General features: G+C 42.6%; 1 protein-coding gene across 2 annotated transcripts in view; it reads right to left on the bottom strand.

Annotated features, from left to right (window-relative positions):
- The window catches only part of LOC106586563 (cysteine-rich motor neuron 1 protein-like), a 48,542-nt gene extending 44,691 nt beyond the window's left edge, over positions 1 to 3,851 (bottom strand). The window contains exon 1 of one of the 2 annotated variants that reach the window (XM_014174117.3): positions 3,063 to 3,851. In XM_014174117.3, the coding sequence (XP_014029592.2) occupies positions 3,063 to 3,351 (289 nt within the window). In that variant the 5' untranslated portion in view covers positions 3,352 to 3,851. The remainder of the gene's footprint in view (positions 1 to 3,062) is intronic. The other variant, XM_014174031.3, reaches the window with a different exon arrangement.
- Between the last annotated feature and the right edge of the window lie 17,870 nt (positions 3,852 to 21,721).

Below are 21,721 nucleotides of genomic sequence, written 5' to 3'. Positions count from 1 at the left end.
TAGAAGGAGTAGTGGACTGGACAGGACGCAGAGTCCAGTCTTTGCGCTTGAGGACAGACATTCTGTGAGGTGGTATTGTTAAGTGCTCTGGACAGGGAAGAGGTGGCACTAACACAGTGAGACAGACAAAATAAAAACACCCTGGGCCAAACATCGATATCACTCAAGTGGTGAAAAACCCTTTGGGGATTAAATTAGTTACGTGTTTGGATTCACAGGCAACTTTCCCTAATCATAGCTGTCATAACAATACACAACCACTTTAACTGGCTGCACTTGATATACAGTATGCACATAGTATAAAAGTCCTCATAAGCATACACTTACTGGATATTTAGCATTCTGTTCAATATCATGTGCATCAGCTATTTTCTCACTGACTTTACACATGTTTGTCTACTACAGATGTCACCTGAAGACATGGTCTACTTTCTTCAACCTCCATCACCCTTCCATAGTGTGCGAATTATGGGGGGAACACAGAACCCCCAAATCAGACATGAGATCCCATAAATGCAACGAAAGTCCAACTTTGGGGGTGGGGGGTCTCTAATTTAACCATTCTCCTATTTAGAAAAATGAAATTGTGTACTGATACAGTGGTAAATATGAAAATGAAATATTTTTCCAAATGAAACGAACACTTCCACCTCTCGGTCATGGTTAGAATAAGTGACAGTTGGTTCAGGTTCTTTCAATCGCATTCATCTCTCTTCTCCGCCTGCTAGCAAACTTACAACACTGTTTCAATGGTGCCTTACAGTTTCCTGCACCGATGAGCTTGGGATGGACACAGCTGTATTTAACGTCCCGTATTTCAGCCCCTTTCAGGTTTCCCGACTTTTCTTTTTACAAAAAAGGTACATTTGTCAGCAAGACACATCACTCAATTCAGGCTACAATAGTATAGGCCTAATGACAATTCACACTCTGCCCTTCCATATTGACCACCCAGAACAACAAGACTTAGAGCAGAGGAGCGGAGAGAGAACCAAGGGTCAGAGACTGGAAACATTTACCCCCTACTCCTGATTGCAACCCTAATCACTTTAAGACCCTACCCCCGGCTTGGGAGGGAAATCCCGGATCAGCCTGGCCCTCGTGGCCTCTGCAAACACACAGGGAGGTGTTGATTTACCCTCACCCACCCACCCAGCCAACCCCCCCCCCCCAAGAGGACCAGAGGCACGACTCAATCATGGAAACCATTAACTTTTACATTAGACATTTTAGTAATTTAGCAGACGCTCTTATCCGGAGCGACTTAGTGCATTCATCATTTAGAGACATTCAAAGCAGTTAATTTCACAGAGGGGGTAGCTATGGGTATGGAGGGGGATTAAGGCCTGCCAGCATAACCTGTAAATAAAGCCCAATCAGGGACACTGTCTCCTGGGATACCTTGGGGCCGGAGACCCAGGACCACTAGACCCAGGATCAGGTAGATCCGGCCCCAACGTGGGACTGCTTTTCCTCACCTCTGGTAATGTCAGTCCCATGCAATCACTTTGTTTCAGTCTGGACAGAGTCCAGGTGAGGGACTGGCTGGTGCTTGATGTGATCCTGACCATGCCCCATGCCCAGCTCTCTCAGAGGGTAACTCCTGTTCTGCCTTATCAACTGTGTGAAAAGTTGATCTTGGCTGTCCTTTTAGAATGCTACATGCACGTACGCGCACACACTCAAACACACACTCACAAACACACACACACACAATGGTCATGGATGGGTACCCTTGAAGCCCTAAAGGATTTAGAGAGCCATCCTCTGGAGTATAATTTTCCTAGGAGCCAGGGATATATTGTGTACAACAGCTTAATAAACTGTCAGTAAAAGACTGGTATAGGACATGGATCTGATAGGAGGGAAGGCAAGGACACCACAGTGGGATTCATGGTAAGGTCATTCAGATGAATCTGCCAATGAAAACCTGCTGGTGAGACTTTTGCCATTTTGCCTTGACCCCAAGGGAGCCCTCAGAGGCACATCACAAGCCCATTGATTGTGCAACCACATTACAGCAAAACACTTTCTACAAGGACAGCTAACCTGTTTCAGGATCAAATGAAGACATAGTAAAGTGTACACACGCACAGATACACATTTCCCATTGTTAGGCCGCCTATGCTTTTTAAATCAGACAAAGGAAAATAGTCATTAACTTTTAAGAGGTTCAAATTGGGCCCTGGCAGGGAAGCCTGAACGTAAGTAATACTGACGTGGAGGCATGGTGTAAAGGTTTGTTGCCAAACCTATTGTCATGCCTGCAAGAGAAGCAAGCTGAGGTTTCAAGGGGGGAAATGAACAGTCTAACATGAGGTCCTCTGTTGGCAGTCAAGAGCTACTTAAACCTGTAGACCTGCTTCAACCAGTCCACTGAGCTTAGAGACAATGTCCACACAGCACAGTCGATGGAATCATGAACTAGCTGGCCACTGTGGTGTGCTCAAGCTAAATTAGAATAATCACTTACTATGGAGACTTTCTGCCCAGAGCTGAGAGTGATGTTAATGAATAACCGTGTTACTGAAACCTCAATGTCAAAACCTCCCATTCTTCTATCAATTTTGTATTTTTTTTATTTTTAAATGTAACCTTTATTTAACTAGGCAAGTCAGTTAAGAACACATTCTTATTTACAATGACGACCTACACCGTCCAAACACGGACGACGCTGGTCCAATTGTGCGCCGCCCTATGGGACTCCCAATCACCACCGGTTGTGATACAGCTTGGATTCAATCAATGAGAAAGAATTACCACAATTCCACAATAACTGAATTATGATGAGACTCTGAATTTTCACTGTAAAATGTATGCCAAACAAAAACCATTGACATAAAAGTTTAACAAACCATACACCTCTATGCACAATGACTACTTGCTGAAAGATCTCTGCGTAATTCCGTTATCATGGAATTGTCCCTTTAGCCTACTTTAGAATAAAGATGATTGTGCCATTCTAGGTCATGCTTACATTTCAGAATGGGAAACAAGACCAATATTAAATTGAGCCTATTTTATTCATAAGTTAAGTCTTATTTTAGACATAGGTTACCCACCTTTACAAACTCCTATTTCAGGGAGCGTTACAGCTCCCGTTTGGTTGACAGCCGCGCAGGTTAGTCCCAAGGCGCAGTAGCCCAGTGTCCAGTCCTGGCCGGCGCACGGCTCCCACTCCATCCGGGTACACTGATCGCAGCATCCGCACGGGTCCCTGGCCAGAGTCCGACCGGTCTCGCAGGCTTTCGGCGGACACGTCCGGAGGTCACATGGCGTACATTCATGAGACATCAACACACGCACCAGAATTGAAAAATTCAAGAACGCGACCAAACACTTCCTGAACATATTTCAAATTTGATAATGAGCCCAAGATCGGTAGCCTATGTTAGAAATGTAGGTCTAAGCAAACTATGTCCTTCTGTCAAGTAAATCGCCGAATTAACTCCACGAGGTCCGTTAGATGTAATTCCAGAAGTTATGACGTTACGGTTAAAATGGAATGAGAAAAATTGTTGGTGCCCGCGCTGTCAGTGCCTTTACAATAGCATAGGCAGCATGCTGCCCGAGAATAGGCTACCTCGGAAAGTGCACGGAAAAGTGCACGGATGCTCCTGGTTTGGTCTCTCCGGTAGGCTGGTTTACCTTTTACTGTCAATGGGCTATCCTCAGAAAAAATGATTCAATGCCTACTGTAGGTAGGTGCACTTTCATTGTTGTTTCAAGTAAAATAATAGCTGCGTCCTACGACAACCACATAGTGTGAGTCTTCTGCGTTTGGAGAGGAGTGAGGATGCCCTAACACCGAAACATTGGGATGCAATATGAGACCCAAATTGACATTACAGGCATAGACATTAGCTGCACCCATTCGTCTTGACTGACATGTACGCCCAGCCTGGTGTACGCCATCCAATCACAAGTAGCGAACGGAGGGAGGATTTGAATTGAGATATCCTCTAATCGTTCTGCTGGTCCTCTCATTTTGTTGCGCAATAGGTAGCGTATTCGCAATAACCTTGACATTCCGTTGAACGAAATGTTATTTTCGCTTTTACTTTTCATTTATACATTTATTTTAATGACAAATTAATAGTGAAAAAAATGTATCACATTTTCATTTCAGAAAAACAAGCTATTTTCTATTTCAATTCAACTGTTGATTATGGTCAGCCTACATGCTCATTGTAACTGATTCTGAAATATCAAATAGATTTTTACATTTGTATGCAATTCAACATATAAACTATTGATCAATCAGTAGGCTGCACACTAGGGCATCTCAAGAAGGAAGCCCGTAACTTAACTGATGTAGCATTTAGATGTGATCTCAGTCAAACATAAACATAACAACATGCTGGGCACATTGCTTCATTTCTGGAATATAATTTCCTTAGTTGCGCACTGGACATCATTCAATACCAATAATTCCAGTTAATGGCCAATGTCAAAGCATCATCTGCCTATCCAATAGCCCTTGACCACTTCAGAGAGCTGTTAAGCAAGGTGCAGCCACATCTTGAGTTTTCCCTGCCTGAAAGACAGTGCAGTGACCCGTGGAGACCTCTAGCAGTGGTGCCAATGACCAGCGGACACCAGGGTCAGGTGTATATGAGGTAGGTCATATTGTGTCATTCACAATACTGTTTACAAAGTACATTAGTTGTTTAACTCTCCAGAGTTAAGACATGTACTGTATGTTGGCTACAGGCCCTAGTGATGTGTATTGTCTTGAGATGTTCAGTATGACTTAGCTACTGTTAAAGATAACTCCTTAAGACTGGACATTCTGTGCTTTTGAAACATGGTGGGTCTCTCTTAGAGGGTCCACTGCTGCAGCTCAAAGTGTGGTTCCTGATGGCCGCTGGAGACCCCAGCTCCATGTCAGACAGTCAGGGTCATGGACTCAGACCTACTCTCACTGAGGACAGGCAACTTTCAGATAGGCTATCAGTTGTTTTTAATTGACATTATTACAACGACACACCAGATATTGGGCCAGAAAAGGTCTCGTAACACACAATATTTCCACATTTGTTTATGTTCCTTGTAAGGAAAGCACCAAAGATGATTGAATATTTTTCAGCTCACTGTCACTCCAGGAGAGGATCTGTTTTGTGTATACAGTATGTCTCCCTGCTTATGGTCATGATCAGAAAACAGTGCTACTCACTAAAACTCAACAAGTGTTGAGAAATAATCTACTGTGGATTGATACTGGATTTGGCAAAGTATAAACGAGTCCTTGTGTACACATTTGTTCATTTTCAGGTGAAGATGTTCATACCAGTAGCATTTCTATTAAAGAGTTGGTTACAGCATGTCATTATGTTGTCATTAACAGTGATTTATGTATTATCATTCAGTAAACAAAGATGACGCTATGGTTTCAGTCATGTAGCTTCCTCTGTCTGGCATTCTATATTGTTTAGTTCACATAAAAACTCATGCTTACCAAATCCTTGTCATCAGGCACTATCACTCCTAGATTAATACATTTGCTTCAGACAGTGTGTGTATGTGTGTAGCCTAATAACGGACTCAAACTAGCCAAAGGTCTTCAAGTGCAGAGTGCAGGACGTCAGTATGTAGTCCTACAGTGAATAAATGACTAAAAGAAAAAAGAAAAGAAAAGGAAATTGACTTACAAACAAGTCTTAATTGAATATACTTTTTCAAGAATAACAGGCTAAGTATAAATGCTTAAAGCGGCATGGCACAGCACAGCAGCATGTGCATCAGGACAACAGCCCCCTATGCTCCACAGCCGATAGCAGATTGCTATAATCCAAAATGCAATCACCTATCACTTCTCTTCTCAATGACATCACACCAGTGGTGTAAAGTATTTAAGTACAAATATTTTAAAATACTAATTCAATCTTTTTGGGGGGTATCTGTACTTTACTTCACTATTTATATTTTTGACAACTTTTACTTTTACTTCACTACATTCCAAAAGAAAATAATATACTTTTTACTCCATACATTATATAGAATGGCGCCGGAGGGGATGGCTGCTGTTTTACGTTCTCCAAACCATTTTTTTCGCTTAGATAATACATAGATAATATACAGTTAGCAGGGTTTTCTGTGCATCGACAAGACAAAACAACTACCTCCGGTAAGACGAGGGGTGGTGGTCTGTGTCAATTTGTCAGTAACAGCTGGTGCGTGAAATCTAATATGAAAGAAGTCTCTAGGTTTTGCTTGCCTGAGGTAGAGTACCTCATGATAAGCTGTAGACCACACTATTTACCAAGAGTTTTCATCTATATTTTTCGTAGCTGTCTATTTACCACCACAAACCGATGCTGGCACTAAGACCGCACTCAACGAGCTGTATAAGGCCATAAGCAAACAAGAAAATGCTCATCCAGAGGCATCACTCCTAGTGGCCGGGGACTTTAATGCAGGAAGACTTAAATCCGTTTTACCTCATTTCTACCAGCATGTCACGTGCAACGAGAGGGAAAAAACAGTAGACCACATTTACTCCACACACAGAGACGTGTACAAAGCTCTCCCTCGCCCTCCATTTGGCAAATCTGACCATAATTCTATCCTCCTGATTCCTGCTTACAAGCAAAAACTAAAGTAAGAAGTACCAGTGACTCGCTCAGTACGGAAGTGGCCAGATGACGCAGATGCTAAACTACAGGACTGTTTGCTAGCCCAGACACAAAATTGTGTAAGTGCTTCAGAACCAGGAAGTATTAACTGTGAGTTTGAAATGGACGGTAATGGTTGCAGTCCACATTACCAGTATGTGTGTAGGTGTTTAATGTTAGGTGTGAGTGCAAGTGGGTTGAAAAGGTAAAAATGGTTAGGCTGTGTTTGTTAACCTGTGTGTTTGTTTCCTTGCAGATTAGGAAGATGTGGAAAACAAGCCTAGGAGAGGGAGGAGTAATAGTCATTATCTGGCCTATACATGTTTAACACCTTCTACTACACATAGTACATTATAAGGCTTGTTATATAACAGACAGACACATTGAGAGGGTTGCCGTAGAGGTGAGTGACAATATAGAGGAAACATTGAATCAACAGTCTACTCTCATACCACATGATGTTATTCAAACAGTAAACATCCAATAACACATCCTTCATGTGCAACATCTGCTGTGGGCAACAGGTTCTAACACAAACATTGCATCCAAGAAACCAGCCTCCAACACGCATAATCAGCTCTCGCTAGACAACCCGGCACGTCTCCCTAACCCTCCTTCCTTCCTCCCTCCATCCCTCCTTACAGATCCTTTCAAACAGACCAACCGCTGGTTGCTGGTCGCCCGCCTCTCTCCAACGACAGATCGGAGGCAGAGGTTAGTTTCCATTAACTCGTAAAGATCTAGCCCCCCAAGAGATACAATGACCTATTTGCTCATGATCAGCTTTTAACCAGGGCCAGCTGGCCACTCGCAAAGTCCACTCATCTTTCTCTTTCGTCCAGGAGAGTTTGCTTTGGCAGGGTGGAGGGACACCAGAGCTAAGGCAACACTTCTCCCTCCTCTCTCTCTCTCTCTCTCTCTCTCTCTCTCTCTCTCTCTCTCTACTAATCAGATCTGGCTTTGTCTAGAACAACAGCACAGAGCCCACATCATATCTCCTGGAAGAGAAAGCCAGGGGAGGCTGAGGTACGTTAAGAGCAAATCATTAGGCGTCATTTGTCTGTCAGAACCTCAGTGAGAGTGTGACTTCAGAGTTCACTCTCATTATACCCTAACCCTGACATCATGGCCAGTTGGCCTCAGGCTGATTCCAGGACAACAAGGATTTTGGATGCCTACTGAAAACCTTTGCTGTCTCTGACCTCAAGCACCTAATTTTTGCTGCCGTTTTATGGGGTCCTAAACAATTGTGTTATTGTGTGTGTTTTTTTGCATCATTTGTAACTTATTTTGTACATAATGTTTCTGACACCATCTCTTATGACTGAAAAGAGCTTCTATCAGGACAGTGATTACTCACCTCGTACTGGACGAAGATTTTTTCTTTAACGAGTCAGACGCAAAGGATTTACTTCAGACACCCGGCAAGGCCCAAATCCCTCTCTTCGCATGAAGAAGAGATAGAGATATCGGTGACGTAGGATCTGCCGTTGAGTGAGTAATCCTCCTCTACCATCAGTCCTATTAGCCAACGTGCAATCACTGGATAACAAAAGGGATGAGCTCCAATCAAGACTATCCTACCAATGGGACATTAAAAGCGGTAATATCTTATGTTTCACCGAGTCGTGGCTGAACGACAACATGGATAACATACAGCTGGCGACGTTTTCGGTCCATCGACAAGCTAGAACAGCTGCCTCCGGTAAGACAAGAAGGTGGCGGTCTCTGTCTATTTGTAAATAACAGCTGGTGCATGAAATCTAATATTAAGGAAGTCTCAAGGTTTTGCTCACCTGAGGTAGAGTATCTCATGATAAGCTGTAGACCACACTATTTACCAAGAGAGTTTTCATCTATATTTTTCGTAGCTGTCTATTTACCACCACAAACCGATCTTGGCACTAAGACGGCACTCAACGAGCTGCATAAGGCCATAAGCAAATGAGAAAATGCTCATCCAGAGGCGGCGCTCCTAGTGGCCGGGGAATGCAGGGAAACTTAAATCCGTTTAATGCCGGGAAACTTAAATAATTTCGACCAGCATGTTAAATGTGCAACCAGAGGGTTAAAAACTCTAGATCACATTTACACCACACACAGAGGCACGTACAATGCTCTCCCTCGCCCTCCATTTAGCAAATCTGACCATAATTCTATCCTCCTGATTCCTGCTTACAAGCAAAAACTAAAGTAAGAAGTTCCAGTGACTCGCTCAGTACAGAAGTGGCCAGATGACGCAGATGCTAAGCTACAGGACTGTTTGCTAGCCCAGACAGGAATATATTCCGGGATTCATCCGATGGCATTGAGTAAGTAGTATACGACATCAGTCACTGGCTTCATCAATAAGTGCATCGATGACGTCGTCCCCACAGTGACCGTTCCTACATACCCCAACCAGAAGCCATGGATTACAAGTAACATCCGCACTGAGCTAAAGGGTAGAGCTGCCGCTTTCAAGGAGCGAGACAGTAATCCGCTATGCCCTCCGACGAACCATCAAACAGGCAAAGCGTCAACACAGGACTAAGATTGAATCCTACTACAAAGGCTCCGACGCTCGTCAGGTGTGGCAAGGCTTGCAAACGATTACGGACTACAAAGGGAAGCACAGCCGCGAGCTGCCCAGTGACACAAGCCTACCAGATGAGATAAAGAAATTCTATGCTCGCTTTGAGGCAAGCAACACTGAAGCATGCATGAGAGCATCAGCTGTTCAGGATGACTGTGTGATCACACTCTCCGTAGCCGATGTGAGTAAGACCTTTAAACAGGTCAACACTCACAAGGCCGCAGGGCCAAACGGATTACCAGGACGTGTACTCTGAGCTTGCGCTGACCAACTGGCAAATGTCTTCACTGACATTTCAACCTATCCCTGACCGAGTCTGTAATACCAACATGTTTCAAGCAGACCACCACAGTCCCTGTGCCCAAGAACACCAAGGTAACCTGCCTAAATCAACACCATTATCCCAGAAACCCTAGACCCACGGCAATTTTGTATACCGCCCCAACAGATCCACAGATGATGCCCTCTCTACTGCACTCCACACTGCCCTTTCCCACCTGGATAAAAGGAACACCTATGTGAGAATGCTATTCATTGACTTCAGCTTAGCGTTCAACACCATAGTGTCCTTAAAGCTTATCACTAAGAATAGGACCTTGGGACTAAACACCTCCCTCTGCAACTGGATCCTGGACTTCCTGACAGGCCGCCCCGAGGTGTTAAGGGTAGGTAACAACACATCTGCTACGCTGACCCTCCCATAGAGTGGATCAGGCTGTTGATTGTGGCCTGTGGAATGTTGTCCCATTCCTCTTCAACGGCTGTGCGAAGTTGTTGGATATTGTCTCGAACTGGAACACACTGTCGTACATGTTGATCCAGAGCATCCCAAACATACTCAATAGGTGACATGTCTGGTGAGTATTCTGGCCATGGAAGAACTGGGACCTTTTCAGCTTGCAGGAATTGTGTTCAGATCCTTGCGACATGGGGCCATGCATTATCATGCTGAAACATGAGGTGATGGATGCAGATGAATAGCACTACAATGGGCCTCAGGATCTCGCATGATGCCATCTGCCCGGTACAGTTGAAACCGGTATACATTCGTGAAGAGCACGCAGATGAGCTTTCCTGAGACAGTTTCTGACAATTTGTGCAGAAATACTTTGGTTGTGCAAACCCACAGTTTCATCAGGTGTCTGGGTGGCTGGCTGGTCTTAGCTGGTTGTGGAGGTCCTGGGCTGGAGTGGTTACACAACGTCTGTGGTTGTGAGGCTGGTTGGACATACTGCCAAATTCTCCCCCAAAATGTGGGAGGTGGCTTATGGTAGATAAATTAACATTAAATTCAGCTCTGGTCGACATTCCTGCAGTATGCATGCCAATTGCATGCTCCCTCAAAACTTGAGACATCTTTGGCATTGTGTTGTGTGACAAAACTGCACACTGGTCTTTTATTGTCCCCAGCACAAGGTGCACCTGTGTAATGATCCTGCTGTTTAATCAGCTTCTTGATATGCCACACCTGTCAGGTGGATGGATTATCTTGGCAAAGGAGAAATGATCACTAACAGGGATGTGAGCAAATTTGTTCCCAAAATTTCAGGTATCTTTTATTTCAACTCATGAAACATGGAACCAACACTTTACATGTTGCGTTCATATTTTGCTTAGTATACATAGAACCCAAAAGAGTTCTACCAGGAACCAAAAATAGTTATGCTATGGGGACAGCCGAAGAACCCCTTTGGAAGCCTTTTTTCTAAGAGTGTAGTGAGTAGATGTACGTGTCTGTGTGTGTTAATACCAGGGCAGGGAGCAGAGAGCAGGGCGGGTTACCAAACATTCTCAGGTCCTGAATGGGTGTAGTGTGCTGGTGGACTGACTCAGGGGCACTGCTGCTGTGACTAACTCACCCAACCTCCAGCGTGTCCATGAGGTCAGCTCCCTGACTCCAGGGTGCGGACACGGTCCCTGGTGGTCGGTTCGTCATCCCCTACATGAGGAGGCCTACAGTTCAGCTGGAAGGGGTTATTAGGGTGGGGGGTCTCAGGCCTGAGTGTGGGGGTCTACCTCTGTCTCTGCTTGCCCCTCACACTCCCTCCATTGTTATAGCTGTTGGATTTACACCCTGCTGCTGTGGAGGGCTTGGCTGGTGTGTGACTGACTGGCCAGGGCCAGAGGGTGTTTCTGACACATTGGAGGGGCTTCCACAGACCCACAGTACAGGGCCTATGGTGAAACAGCAAGCCCCCTCCATGGCCACAGCTTACAGGGCTATACAGTGGCTATGTGTTACAGCTTATGTATTGAGTGTGTATGGAGTGGACAGTGTGGGGCACACCTTATTACAGGCCTGAGGATGTGTTTCAGGGGTTTTACTGTAAGGACGGACATATGGGACACATGCTACGCTTATCAGTGAACTCATGGCGCTGATGTGGGATTTAAGGCCATGGTGATGGCAATGCAAAGTGAGGGTTGAAAGAGTTTTCCTGACACTTATACACTATATATACAAAAGTAGGTGAACACCCCTTCAAATTAGTGCATTCGGCTTTTTCAGCCACACCCATTGCTGACAGGTGTATAAAATCGAGCACACAGCCATGCATTCTCCATAGACAAACATTGGCAGTAGAATGGAATGAAGAGCTCAGTGGCTTTCAATGTGGCACCGTCATAAGATGCCACCTTTCCAACAAGTCAGTTCATAACATTTCTGCTATGCTAGAGATGCCCCGGTCATCTGTAAGTGCTGTTATTGTGAAGAGGAAACGTCTAGGAATAACAATGGCTCTGCAGCGAAGTGGTAGGCCACACAAGCTCACAGAACGGGACCACCAAGTGGTGAAGCATGCAGCGTGTAAAAATCATCTGTCCTCGGTTACAACAATCCCTATCGAGTTCCAAACTGCCTCTGGAAACAACATCACTACAAGAACTGTTCGTCTGGAGCTTCATGAAATGGGTTCCATGGCCGAGCAGCCACACAAAAGCTTAAGATCACCATGCGCAATGCCAAGCGTCGGCTGGAGTGAGTAAATCTCGCTGCCATTGGACTCTGGAGCAGTGGAAACGAGTTCGCTGGAGTAATGAATCATGCTTCACCATCTAGCATTTCGACGGGCGAATCTGGCTTTGGAGGATGCAAAGAGACCACTACCTGCCCGAATGCATAGTGCCAATTGTAAAGTTTGGTGGAGGAGGAATGATCTGGGACTGTTTTTCATGGTTCAGGCTAGGCCCCTTAGTTCCAGTGAAAAGAAATCTTAACACTACAGCATACAATGACATTCTAGACGATTCTGTACGTCTAACTTTGTGGCAACAGTTTGGGGAAGGCCCTTTCCTGTTTCAGCATGACAATGCCCTCATGCACAAAGCGAGGTTCATACAGAAATGATTTGTCAAGATCGGTGTGGAAGAACTTGACTGGGTTGCACAGAGCCCTGACCTCAATCTTTTTCTTTCTTTCTTTCTTTCTTTCTTTCTTTCTTTCTTTCTTTCTTTCTTTCTTTCTTTCTTTCTTTCTTTCTTTCTTTCTTTCTTTCTTTCTTTCTTTCTTTCTTTCTTTCTTTCTTTCTTTCTTTCTTTCTTTCTTTCTTTCTTTCTTTCTTTCTTTCTTGCTTGCTTGCTTGCTTGCTTGCTTGCTTTCGCTTGCTTTCTTCCTTCTTTCTTTCTTTCTTTCTTTCTTTCTTTCTTTCTTTCTTTCCCCGCTTGCTTGCTTGCTTGCTTGCTTGCTTGCTTTCTCTCTCTCTCCCCCCGGAGGCTACCTGTCCTGATGACTCCTTGCTGTCCCCAGTCCACCTGGCCGTGCTGCTGCTCCAGTTTCAACTGTTCTGCCTGCGGCTATGGAACCCTGACCTGTTCACCGGACATGCTGCCTGTCCCAGACCTGCTGTTTTGAACTGTCTAGAGACAGAAGGAGCGGTAGAGATACTCTGAATGATCGGCTATGAAAAGCCAACTGACATTTACTCCTGAGGTGCTGACCTGTTCCACCCTCTGCAACCACTGTGATTATTATTATTTGACACGGCTGGTCATCTATGAACATTTGAACATCTTGGCCATGTTCTGTTATAATCTCCACCCGGCACAGCCAGAAGAGGACTGGCCACCCCTCATAGCCTGGTTCCTCTCTAGGTTTCTTCCTAGGTTCTGGCCTTTCTAGGGAGTTTTTCCTAGCCACCATGTTTCTACACCTGCGTTGCTTGCTGTTTGGGGTTTTTAGGCTGGGTTTCTGTACAGCACTTTGTGACATCAGCTGATGTAAGAAGGGCTTTATAAATACATTTGATTGATTGATTGAACCCCATCGAACACCTTTGGGATGAATTGAAACGCTGACTGTGAGCTAGGCCAACATCAGTGACCGACCACACTAATGCTCTTGTGGCTGAATGGAAGCAAGTCCCTGGCTATATCAGTCTGCTAATACAGGACTATTAAAGGCCCAGTGCACTACTTTTGTGAGAAAGAAAGAAATCTTGTACTTTTTATAATTCTTATTTTTCAGGGGGTGCTGCTCAGAACCCCTACTTCCCGGGAAGGTTTATTTGCCTGGTCACAGATAGCTGATGTGTTGTGCACTGAAGTCCACAAGCGAAGGGAAAAGGTAAGAGGAGGAGAGCGCGTGGATGCGAGAAGGAATTAAACAATAATCAAAGGGATCATGCTGTTTGTATGGGGCTGCTATGAAAGTGAATTGTGTTTGCATGTCATCAGGGGTGTATTCATTCCACCAATTCTGTTGAAAACGTTTCTTAAACGTAAGCAAACGGAACGAAACAGGGATAAACATACCTGAATTTGCAACTGTTGGAGTAATGATTATACCCTACTGTAGGTCAACTAGATGCAGGCAAGAGTGTGCAAGGCCCTACTGAATGTGTCAATTTCTGTCACTTTGATTACTCAAATTTCTCCTGTGCACATACGTCATAAACTCTAAATCATAGGTAGGTTGTAGCAACCTCATGATGGCTAGAAGGAAAATTCTAAACCTATCGATGTTACATTCAGCTGGGTGAATGGAATATGAATGACAGTCATCCAATATGCTGTAATAGAAATAAGGCCTGCTCATTAACAAAATAATCGTCCTCCCTAATCTTAAAGGGGGGCGGCAGTTAGCCTTGTGGTTAGAGCGTTGGGCCAGTAACCAGAAGGTTGCTAGATCGAATTCCTGAGCTGACAAGGTCAAAATCTGTTGTTCTACCCCTGAACAAGGCAGTTAACCCACTCTTCCTAGGCTATCATTGTAAATAATAATTTGTTCTTACCTGACTTGCCTAGTTAAATAAAGATAAAATAAATAAATAGGGCAACTTTCATCTGTATTTGGCACTGAGGCACTGACTGTCGCTGGTGGGGACCCGGTGTCCAAGTAGGCTACAGGTTTCTATGTGCGTGGAAAACATTTCATCACAAGTTAGACATTTAACTTGTTTAGTATAGTCTGTTTGTAACTCCACTCACTACTTGTAGCTGCAAATCCTGTTTGTTTGTGTTGTTGGTCTTGGCTAGGTTATTGTTCTGGTCGGTAGCACTCACTCATGCAGCTGCTAGCACCGTCATGAAAAGGGGCATGAGGGAAGCCTTACAATATGAAGTGTTTTTAAGTAGTGAGAATGCTCGGTAGCAGGCAATGTTGAAAAATAATCTTTAGACATGTTGGACTTTTCTTCAACATAGTTTTGTAATAGATTTAAACAAGCACACAACAAGAAAATTGTGTTTCAAAAAGGTCAACATTTTGCTGTGAGCCAATGGGGTAACCTACAGTAGGTAACCACAAGTGGTTTTCCCCACTGGTGGGTAGGGCCGCAATGTTCTATCTAATACCGACTGGGACTATATCAGTTAGCATCATTTGAATGAACATTCTACATTACCATGGACATTATTGCATCACAATACCAGGCAGCCATTGCGAGGGTACCCATGAGCAGTAAATCAGGCCTGACCCATGACAATGTGTGAGAGGGAACCCCGTCAATTCTGTTAAACCTTTAAGATAATGGGAATGTTTTAATCCCTGCTTTCTCAGGGGCGTGAAGGGATACAGGAAACATTACTGGGAAACTGACTGGGCATTTAAAAACTTTAAATATTGCATCAAACATTCATTACAACATGAAGCCAGGCTAGCAGTATCGTCTTGATGTTTATAAACATTTCAATCAGGATTTCCTTATCATCGAATACTTAAATTACATCAATCCAAGAGGCAAGCTTTGTTTTTCCATCTGCGGTCCATTGGCTGGCATATGAGTGCAGTCCTTACCGCATGGCTTACTTTACTAGGATTTGTCAGAGGCCTGGGTAGAGTTATAATGGCATACACTTGGGCCTTACACCCGTGGTATTGCTGACCTTGACTATTTATTCGAAAAAAGGACCAACAGCATCACTCACACTAATAGAGATGTAGTGACACATAGTGGTTCTGGGTTTGGTGGTTGGCACCTCAGACCTGTTGACTCACCCACTCATGTAGAGTTGGAGTATGGAGTTGGAGAGGGGCCTCAGTGAAGCTTTACTTACAGTTCTGGCTGAGCTCCTCTGGACGTGGACCATGCCTGTGACATATGGCTTACAAACTTATGACTTACTGCACATTACTGTTAAGATGAAAAATTACCAGTTCATTTTTGTTTTACTCTGGGTGACTCCTTTAATGTCTAGAGAGTTAGGTAAATCAGCCTTTAATTTCCTTGCCCCTTACGTTTGGAATGGTTTACAATACACTTAAACATTTTAGGAATTAGTGCCTTTAGGGCATTTCAGATGGTTGTTTTACTGAGAATGTCTCTGTTTTTTATGACTGTCTTTTGTTTTTTGTGTATTGTTGTGTATAATGATGTGTATTTTATTGTGTATATGGATGTGCAGTGGTGGAAAAAGTACCCAATTGTCACACTTGAGTAAAAGTAAAGATACCTTCATAGAAAATGAATCAGTCACCCAGTAAAATACTACTTTAGTAAAAGTATAAAAGTATAAATCATTTCAAATTCCTTATATTAAGCAAACCAAACAGCACCATTTTCTTGTTTTTTAAAATGTATTTACAGATAGTCGGGCGCACTCCAACACTCAGACATAATTTACAAACTAAGCATGTGTTTATTGAGTCCGTCAGATCAGAGCTAATAGGGATGACAGGGATGTTCTCTTGATAAGTGAGTGAATTAGACCATTTTCCTGTCCGGCTAAGCATTCAAAATGTAATGAGTACTTTTGTGTGTCATGGTAAATATATGTAGTAAAAAGTACATCATTTTCTTTAGGAATGTAGTGAAATTAAAGTGATATTAAAGTAAAGTTCAGATACCCCCAAAAACGACTTTAGTTTAGTTTAGTTTAACGTATTTTGCTTAAATACTTTACACCACTGTGAATGTGTTTATTGTATTTTAATGTTTATTGTGGTGCTATACAGGGCTCACCTGGAAAAGACACCTTGGTCTCAGCATTGACTCCATGTCAAAATAAAGGTTAAATAAAATAAAAAATACTATAAGCTTCTCACCCTCCACTACCACTGGGAAAATATGACCTTGGAGAGGGATGGCCATGAGCTTGTTTGACATTTGTAAGTGGCATACTAGCTCACCCCTGTAATGTTTGAATGGAACTTTAAGTGGGACCTCTCAGAAGCTTAATCTGTAAATCTTTGTGTTGATGGAGAATTCCAAAGTGGATCGGGAACTTAAAAGAAACGTTGTGTCCAATTCCCACAACACCTGCCCATTATAATCTGTCACTTCATATGTGGGATCAGGGACACTATGGAACCAGCATAGCTTGTAGAGGATGCGTTTACATCGTCAGGAGTCAGAACCCAGATAGCCTGCTAGTCTCCCTCCCTGATTGTAAACAGATCTGGAAACCTCTTGCCCTTTGTGAGTGTCCGTCCGGCCGGTGGGAGCAGGGCGGGCCCGGCGGGGGGATCACCCCAGGTAACCATCCCAGGTAACTGAGGCTCTAGATTTATAGTCAGACATCCATCTGGCTCTGGAATGTCAATGCTCCCTGTTTCAGCTGTAAATTCTCCCGTAATTACAGTGTCACAAACTCAAACATTAAGGTGAAACAACCACCTTGCTGGTGGAAAATAATTGTTGCTTAATGTTATTTCTAAGACGTGTACATGCAGTTTGCTGATTTTAATATTTAGAGTTAGGTAGGAAATAATGTTTATTTGACAAGAATATAGAGGAAGAAGCCTTGAGGCTGGAATCTAACATGTTTATATTATCTTATATAAGTCATATGTTTTGATCATGGCCGGCTCCAGGCATAAGTGACATAAGCGGAATGTCATTCACCTTTTAACTTCAGCCTATGAGCATGGCTCACTAAGGCAATTCCACAACACTTGCTGACTAACCTATGGGCTCACTCGTGCAATAATCACTTTCCTTTTCTTCAACCAATGGGCATGAATCTAGGGGAGTATTTATATGTCAACTCAAACCTTGTGTCTCCCACTTGCTGTTTTGAAGCAACAGTCTTCTAATGACCTTCCACCTCTCCACCACCACCAACTGAAGGACCGCCATCGGATCCCCATTCTGCCAGCTGCCCAGCATATGGGCGGCAGGTAGCCTAGTGGTTAGAGCATTGGACTAGTAACTGAAAGGTTGCAAGATTGAATCCCTGAGCTGACAAGGTAAAAATCTGTCATTCTGTCCCTGAACAAAGCCGTTAACCCACTGTTCCTAGGCTGTCATTGAAAATAAGAATTTGTTCTTAACTGACTTGCCTAGTTAAATAAATAGGGCAACCTGTCATCTGTATCTGGCACTGAGGAGCATTTAGCAGAGATGAGGCCGACCCCAAACTATTCAATAAAATTCTCTGAATAAAATATGTTCTAAAATTGCAACATTTTCTCTTCACCCCATTGTAAAATGTGTAGAATTGCAGAACATTTTCTTTTAAACTGCAACATTTTCTCTACACCCAATGTCAGAATGTGTAGAATTGCAGGAAATTAACTTTAAAACTATTTTTTTTTCTCTCCGCCGTCAAAATTGGAGACACTAAAATGTTTTGCTGTGAAAGGTGAGAGGGGGGTACTAAAAGGCCCTAAGCCTTTTGCTGTGATAGTTTGTTTAGTGAATGCCAGGACGTCTCTTCACCATTTTTGGTAAATTAACCTGTACTTATTACGCTATGTGGTGCTGCCTCCCAGTGGTATACATAGACATTACCGCTTTCTCAACCACTTTCTGGCTTGTCTTTCACCCATTCATCCATTAGGTTAAAAAGATACAAGTGAGAGTGCTGAACCAAACTGATGAATATAGAGATGTCGCTCAGAGATACAGCATCAGCTTGCCTCTAAATTCAGGACTAGGGACAATGTGTCATGGCTGCCAGTCTCTAGCCTATACCCTAAGGCCTGCATCCTCTCACCTCTGTCCTCGCTCGCCTCCTTTTGAAAAAGGTCAAAGCAATCTAGGAGAGGCGGCGAGGAGAGTGAACCTGGACGAAAATGCACTTCTATGAAATGAGAAGCTCCTTCTCCTCTCGCAAAGGACGTTTACAGGGGTGGATCTCAAAAGAAATATTTAAAGTAATAAAGGCAAATTAAGTTAGTTGTGCAAGACATTTTATTGATAAAATGATAAGTAGCATATTGTTTTTAAATGTGTGCATGCTTTTCTCCTCCAACAATACAGCTGATTCAAAGGGGGTGTGGCTGATATTACAACTCTTCCTCGGTAGTAAACGCTTGTGCTTTCTAGCCGAAAGGAGGCTATCGAGGAGGACCGTCTTCAATTTGCCTACTAACAAATTGACACTCCTCGACCACTTGGCCACTTATCGGTTTCTGGGTCATGGAGAAGCGAGGATGGAGGAGAGAGGACGGAGGATAGACTTTTCACCAAACGAGAAAAAGCCAGACTACTGAGGAGCGATCTAAAGCAGGAAGCTGTGTTGGCTCACAGTTTTTATTGGCCGGACTACAGATCACTTCCTGTTTTTCCTGCTGTGAATTACCAACAAACAATGATAGGAAGGTCATTTCTCTCTGTCTAGACATGAGTCTATCAGGCCAGGGACTACTGCTCTCTCTGCTGTCTTGTCTGGCTCATGTCAACATGTCCCAAGGCTGATTCATAACAGCATACAGTGTCTTCAGAAAGTACTCACACCCCTTGAATTTTTACACATTTCGTTGTATTACAGCCTGAATTTGAAATGTAGTAAATTTAGATTTTGTGTCACTGGCCTACACACAATAGCCCAAAATGTCAAAGTAAAATGATGTTTTTAGACATTTTTACAAATTAATTAAAGATAAAAAGCTGAAATGTCTTGGGTCAATAAGTGCTCAACCCCTTTGTTATGGCAAGCCTAAATAAGTTCAGGAGTAAAAAATTAAAAAATTACTTGACAAGTCACATAAAAGTTGCATGGACTCACTCTGTGAGCAATAATAGTGTGATTTTTGAATGACTACCTCATCTCTGTACCCCATAAATATGATCAGTGGTGGAAAAAGTACCCAATTGTCATACTTGATTAAAAGATACCTTAATAGAAAATGAAACAAGTAAAAGTGAAACCCAGTAAAATCCTACTTGAGTTAAAGTATAAAAGTATTTGGTTTTAAATATACTTAAGTATCAAAAGTAAATGGAATTGCTAAAATATGCTTAAGTATAAAAAGTATAGGTATAAATAATTTAAAATTCCTTATTGTTTTTACTGATAGCCAGGGGCACGCTCCAACACTCAGACATAATTTACAAACAAAGCATGTGTTTAGTGAGTCTGCCAGATCAGAGGCAGCAGGGATGCTCTCTTGATAAGTGTGTGAATTAGACCATTTTCCTGTCCCGCTAAGCATTCAAAATGTAACGAGTACTTTTGGGTGTCAGGGAAAATGTATGCAGTAAAAAGTACATTGTTTCTTTAGGAATGTAGTAAAGTAAAAGTTGTCAAAAATATGAATAGTAAAGTATAGTACTTAAGTAGAACTTTCAAGTATTTTTACTTAAGTACTTTACACAACTGCATATGATTATCTGTAAGGTCCCTCAGTCGAGCAGTGAATTTCAAACACAGCTTCAACCACAAAGACCAGGGAGGTTTTCCAATGCCTCGTAAAGAAGGGTACCTATTGATAAAAAAATCTAAATAAATAGACATTGAATATCCCTTTGAGCATGGTGAAGTTATTATTTACACTTTGGATGGTGTATCAATATACCCAATCACTACAAAGATGATATGTTGAAATCACCTTGGTCTCTCTAATCAGCTACTGGCACTACTTCACAGAAGCCTCCTGATGGTTGTTGTCACCGGGAAACTGCTGCTTCTCAGCTGACCTCTCCATACTGACCTCTCAGCTGACCTCGCGATATTGATCTCTCAGGTGACTTCTCCATATAGAAAGTTCAAAAATATGAAATATGGAACATATCAGAAGCATGTCATCTAACTATATTTTGACCTGTAACTGGTTCCATTGTGACAGATATTTCATGACACCTGTTGTTCCCCCGAAATGTTGCTTGTTTGTTTGTTCACTGTACAATGCCATATGTTACATAACTACAATGGTGGAAAAAGTACCCAATTGTCATATTTGGTTAAAAGTAAAAATACCTTAACAGAAAATGACTCAAGTAAAAGTGAAAGTCACCCAGTAAAATACTACTTGAGAAGAATTTAGAAGTATTTGATTTTAAATATACTTAAGTATCACAATAAATGTAATTTCCAAAATATACTTAAGTATCAAAAGTAAAAGTAGAAATAATTTCTAATTCCTTATATTAGGCAAACCAGACGGCACGATAAAATGTACGGATAGTCAGGAGCACACTCCAACACTAACAATTTACAAATGAAGCATTTATGTTTAGTGAGTTCGCCAAATCAGAGGCAGTAGGGATGAGCAGCAATGTTCTCTTGATAAGTGTGGGAATTGGACTATTTTCATGTCCCGCTGAGCATTCAAAATATAACGAGTACTTTTGGGTGTCAGGGAAAATGTAAGGAGTAAAAAGTACATTATTTTCTTTAGGAATGTACTGAAGTAAAAGTAAAAGAAATAGTAAAGTAAAGTACAGATACCAACAAAAAAAACTACTTAAGTAGTACTTTAAAGTAGTTTTACTTCAGTACAATCCACCACTGTAAAACTATGTTCAACATTCACTTTGGTACATCTTGTAGTAGACATTTTCTAAATTACAGGCTGCAGTAGATTGAATCAGCCAGTTGAGGGCAGAATTACCCAACTTTTTATGTTGTGTTCTCAGGTCTATGGATAGCGTTAGGCCTTATCTAACACTAGTGTAATACTGGTGTTACAGCCGAAAAGCAGGGCATAGTATCTCTTGTGGAATGACAATGTGTCTTGGCCTTGGAAAGCTTACAGTTGCAGTGGGGAAGATGTCACATCAATTTGGATTAAGATACACAGTTACAAAACAGACATGCAAGCTACTTTAAGTGTTCATGATTACTGCTTGTCTGAGATATATCACCATTTTTACCAAGACAGTTAGTTATGAGAGTGGGTTGGCCTTTGAGGCTTACCAACACACCTCTT

This window comes from Salmo salar, chromosome 01, assembly GCF_965601325.2.
Source record: "Salmo salar chromosome 01, fSalSal1, whole genome shotgun sequence".
Taxonomy (NCBI): Eukaryota; Metazoa; Chordata; class Actinopteri; order Salmoniformes; family Salmonidae; genus Salmo; species Salmo salar.
Note: the sequence above shows the minus strand (reverse complement) of the source record. Positions and strands in the feature narration are given on the sequence as shown.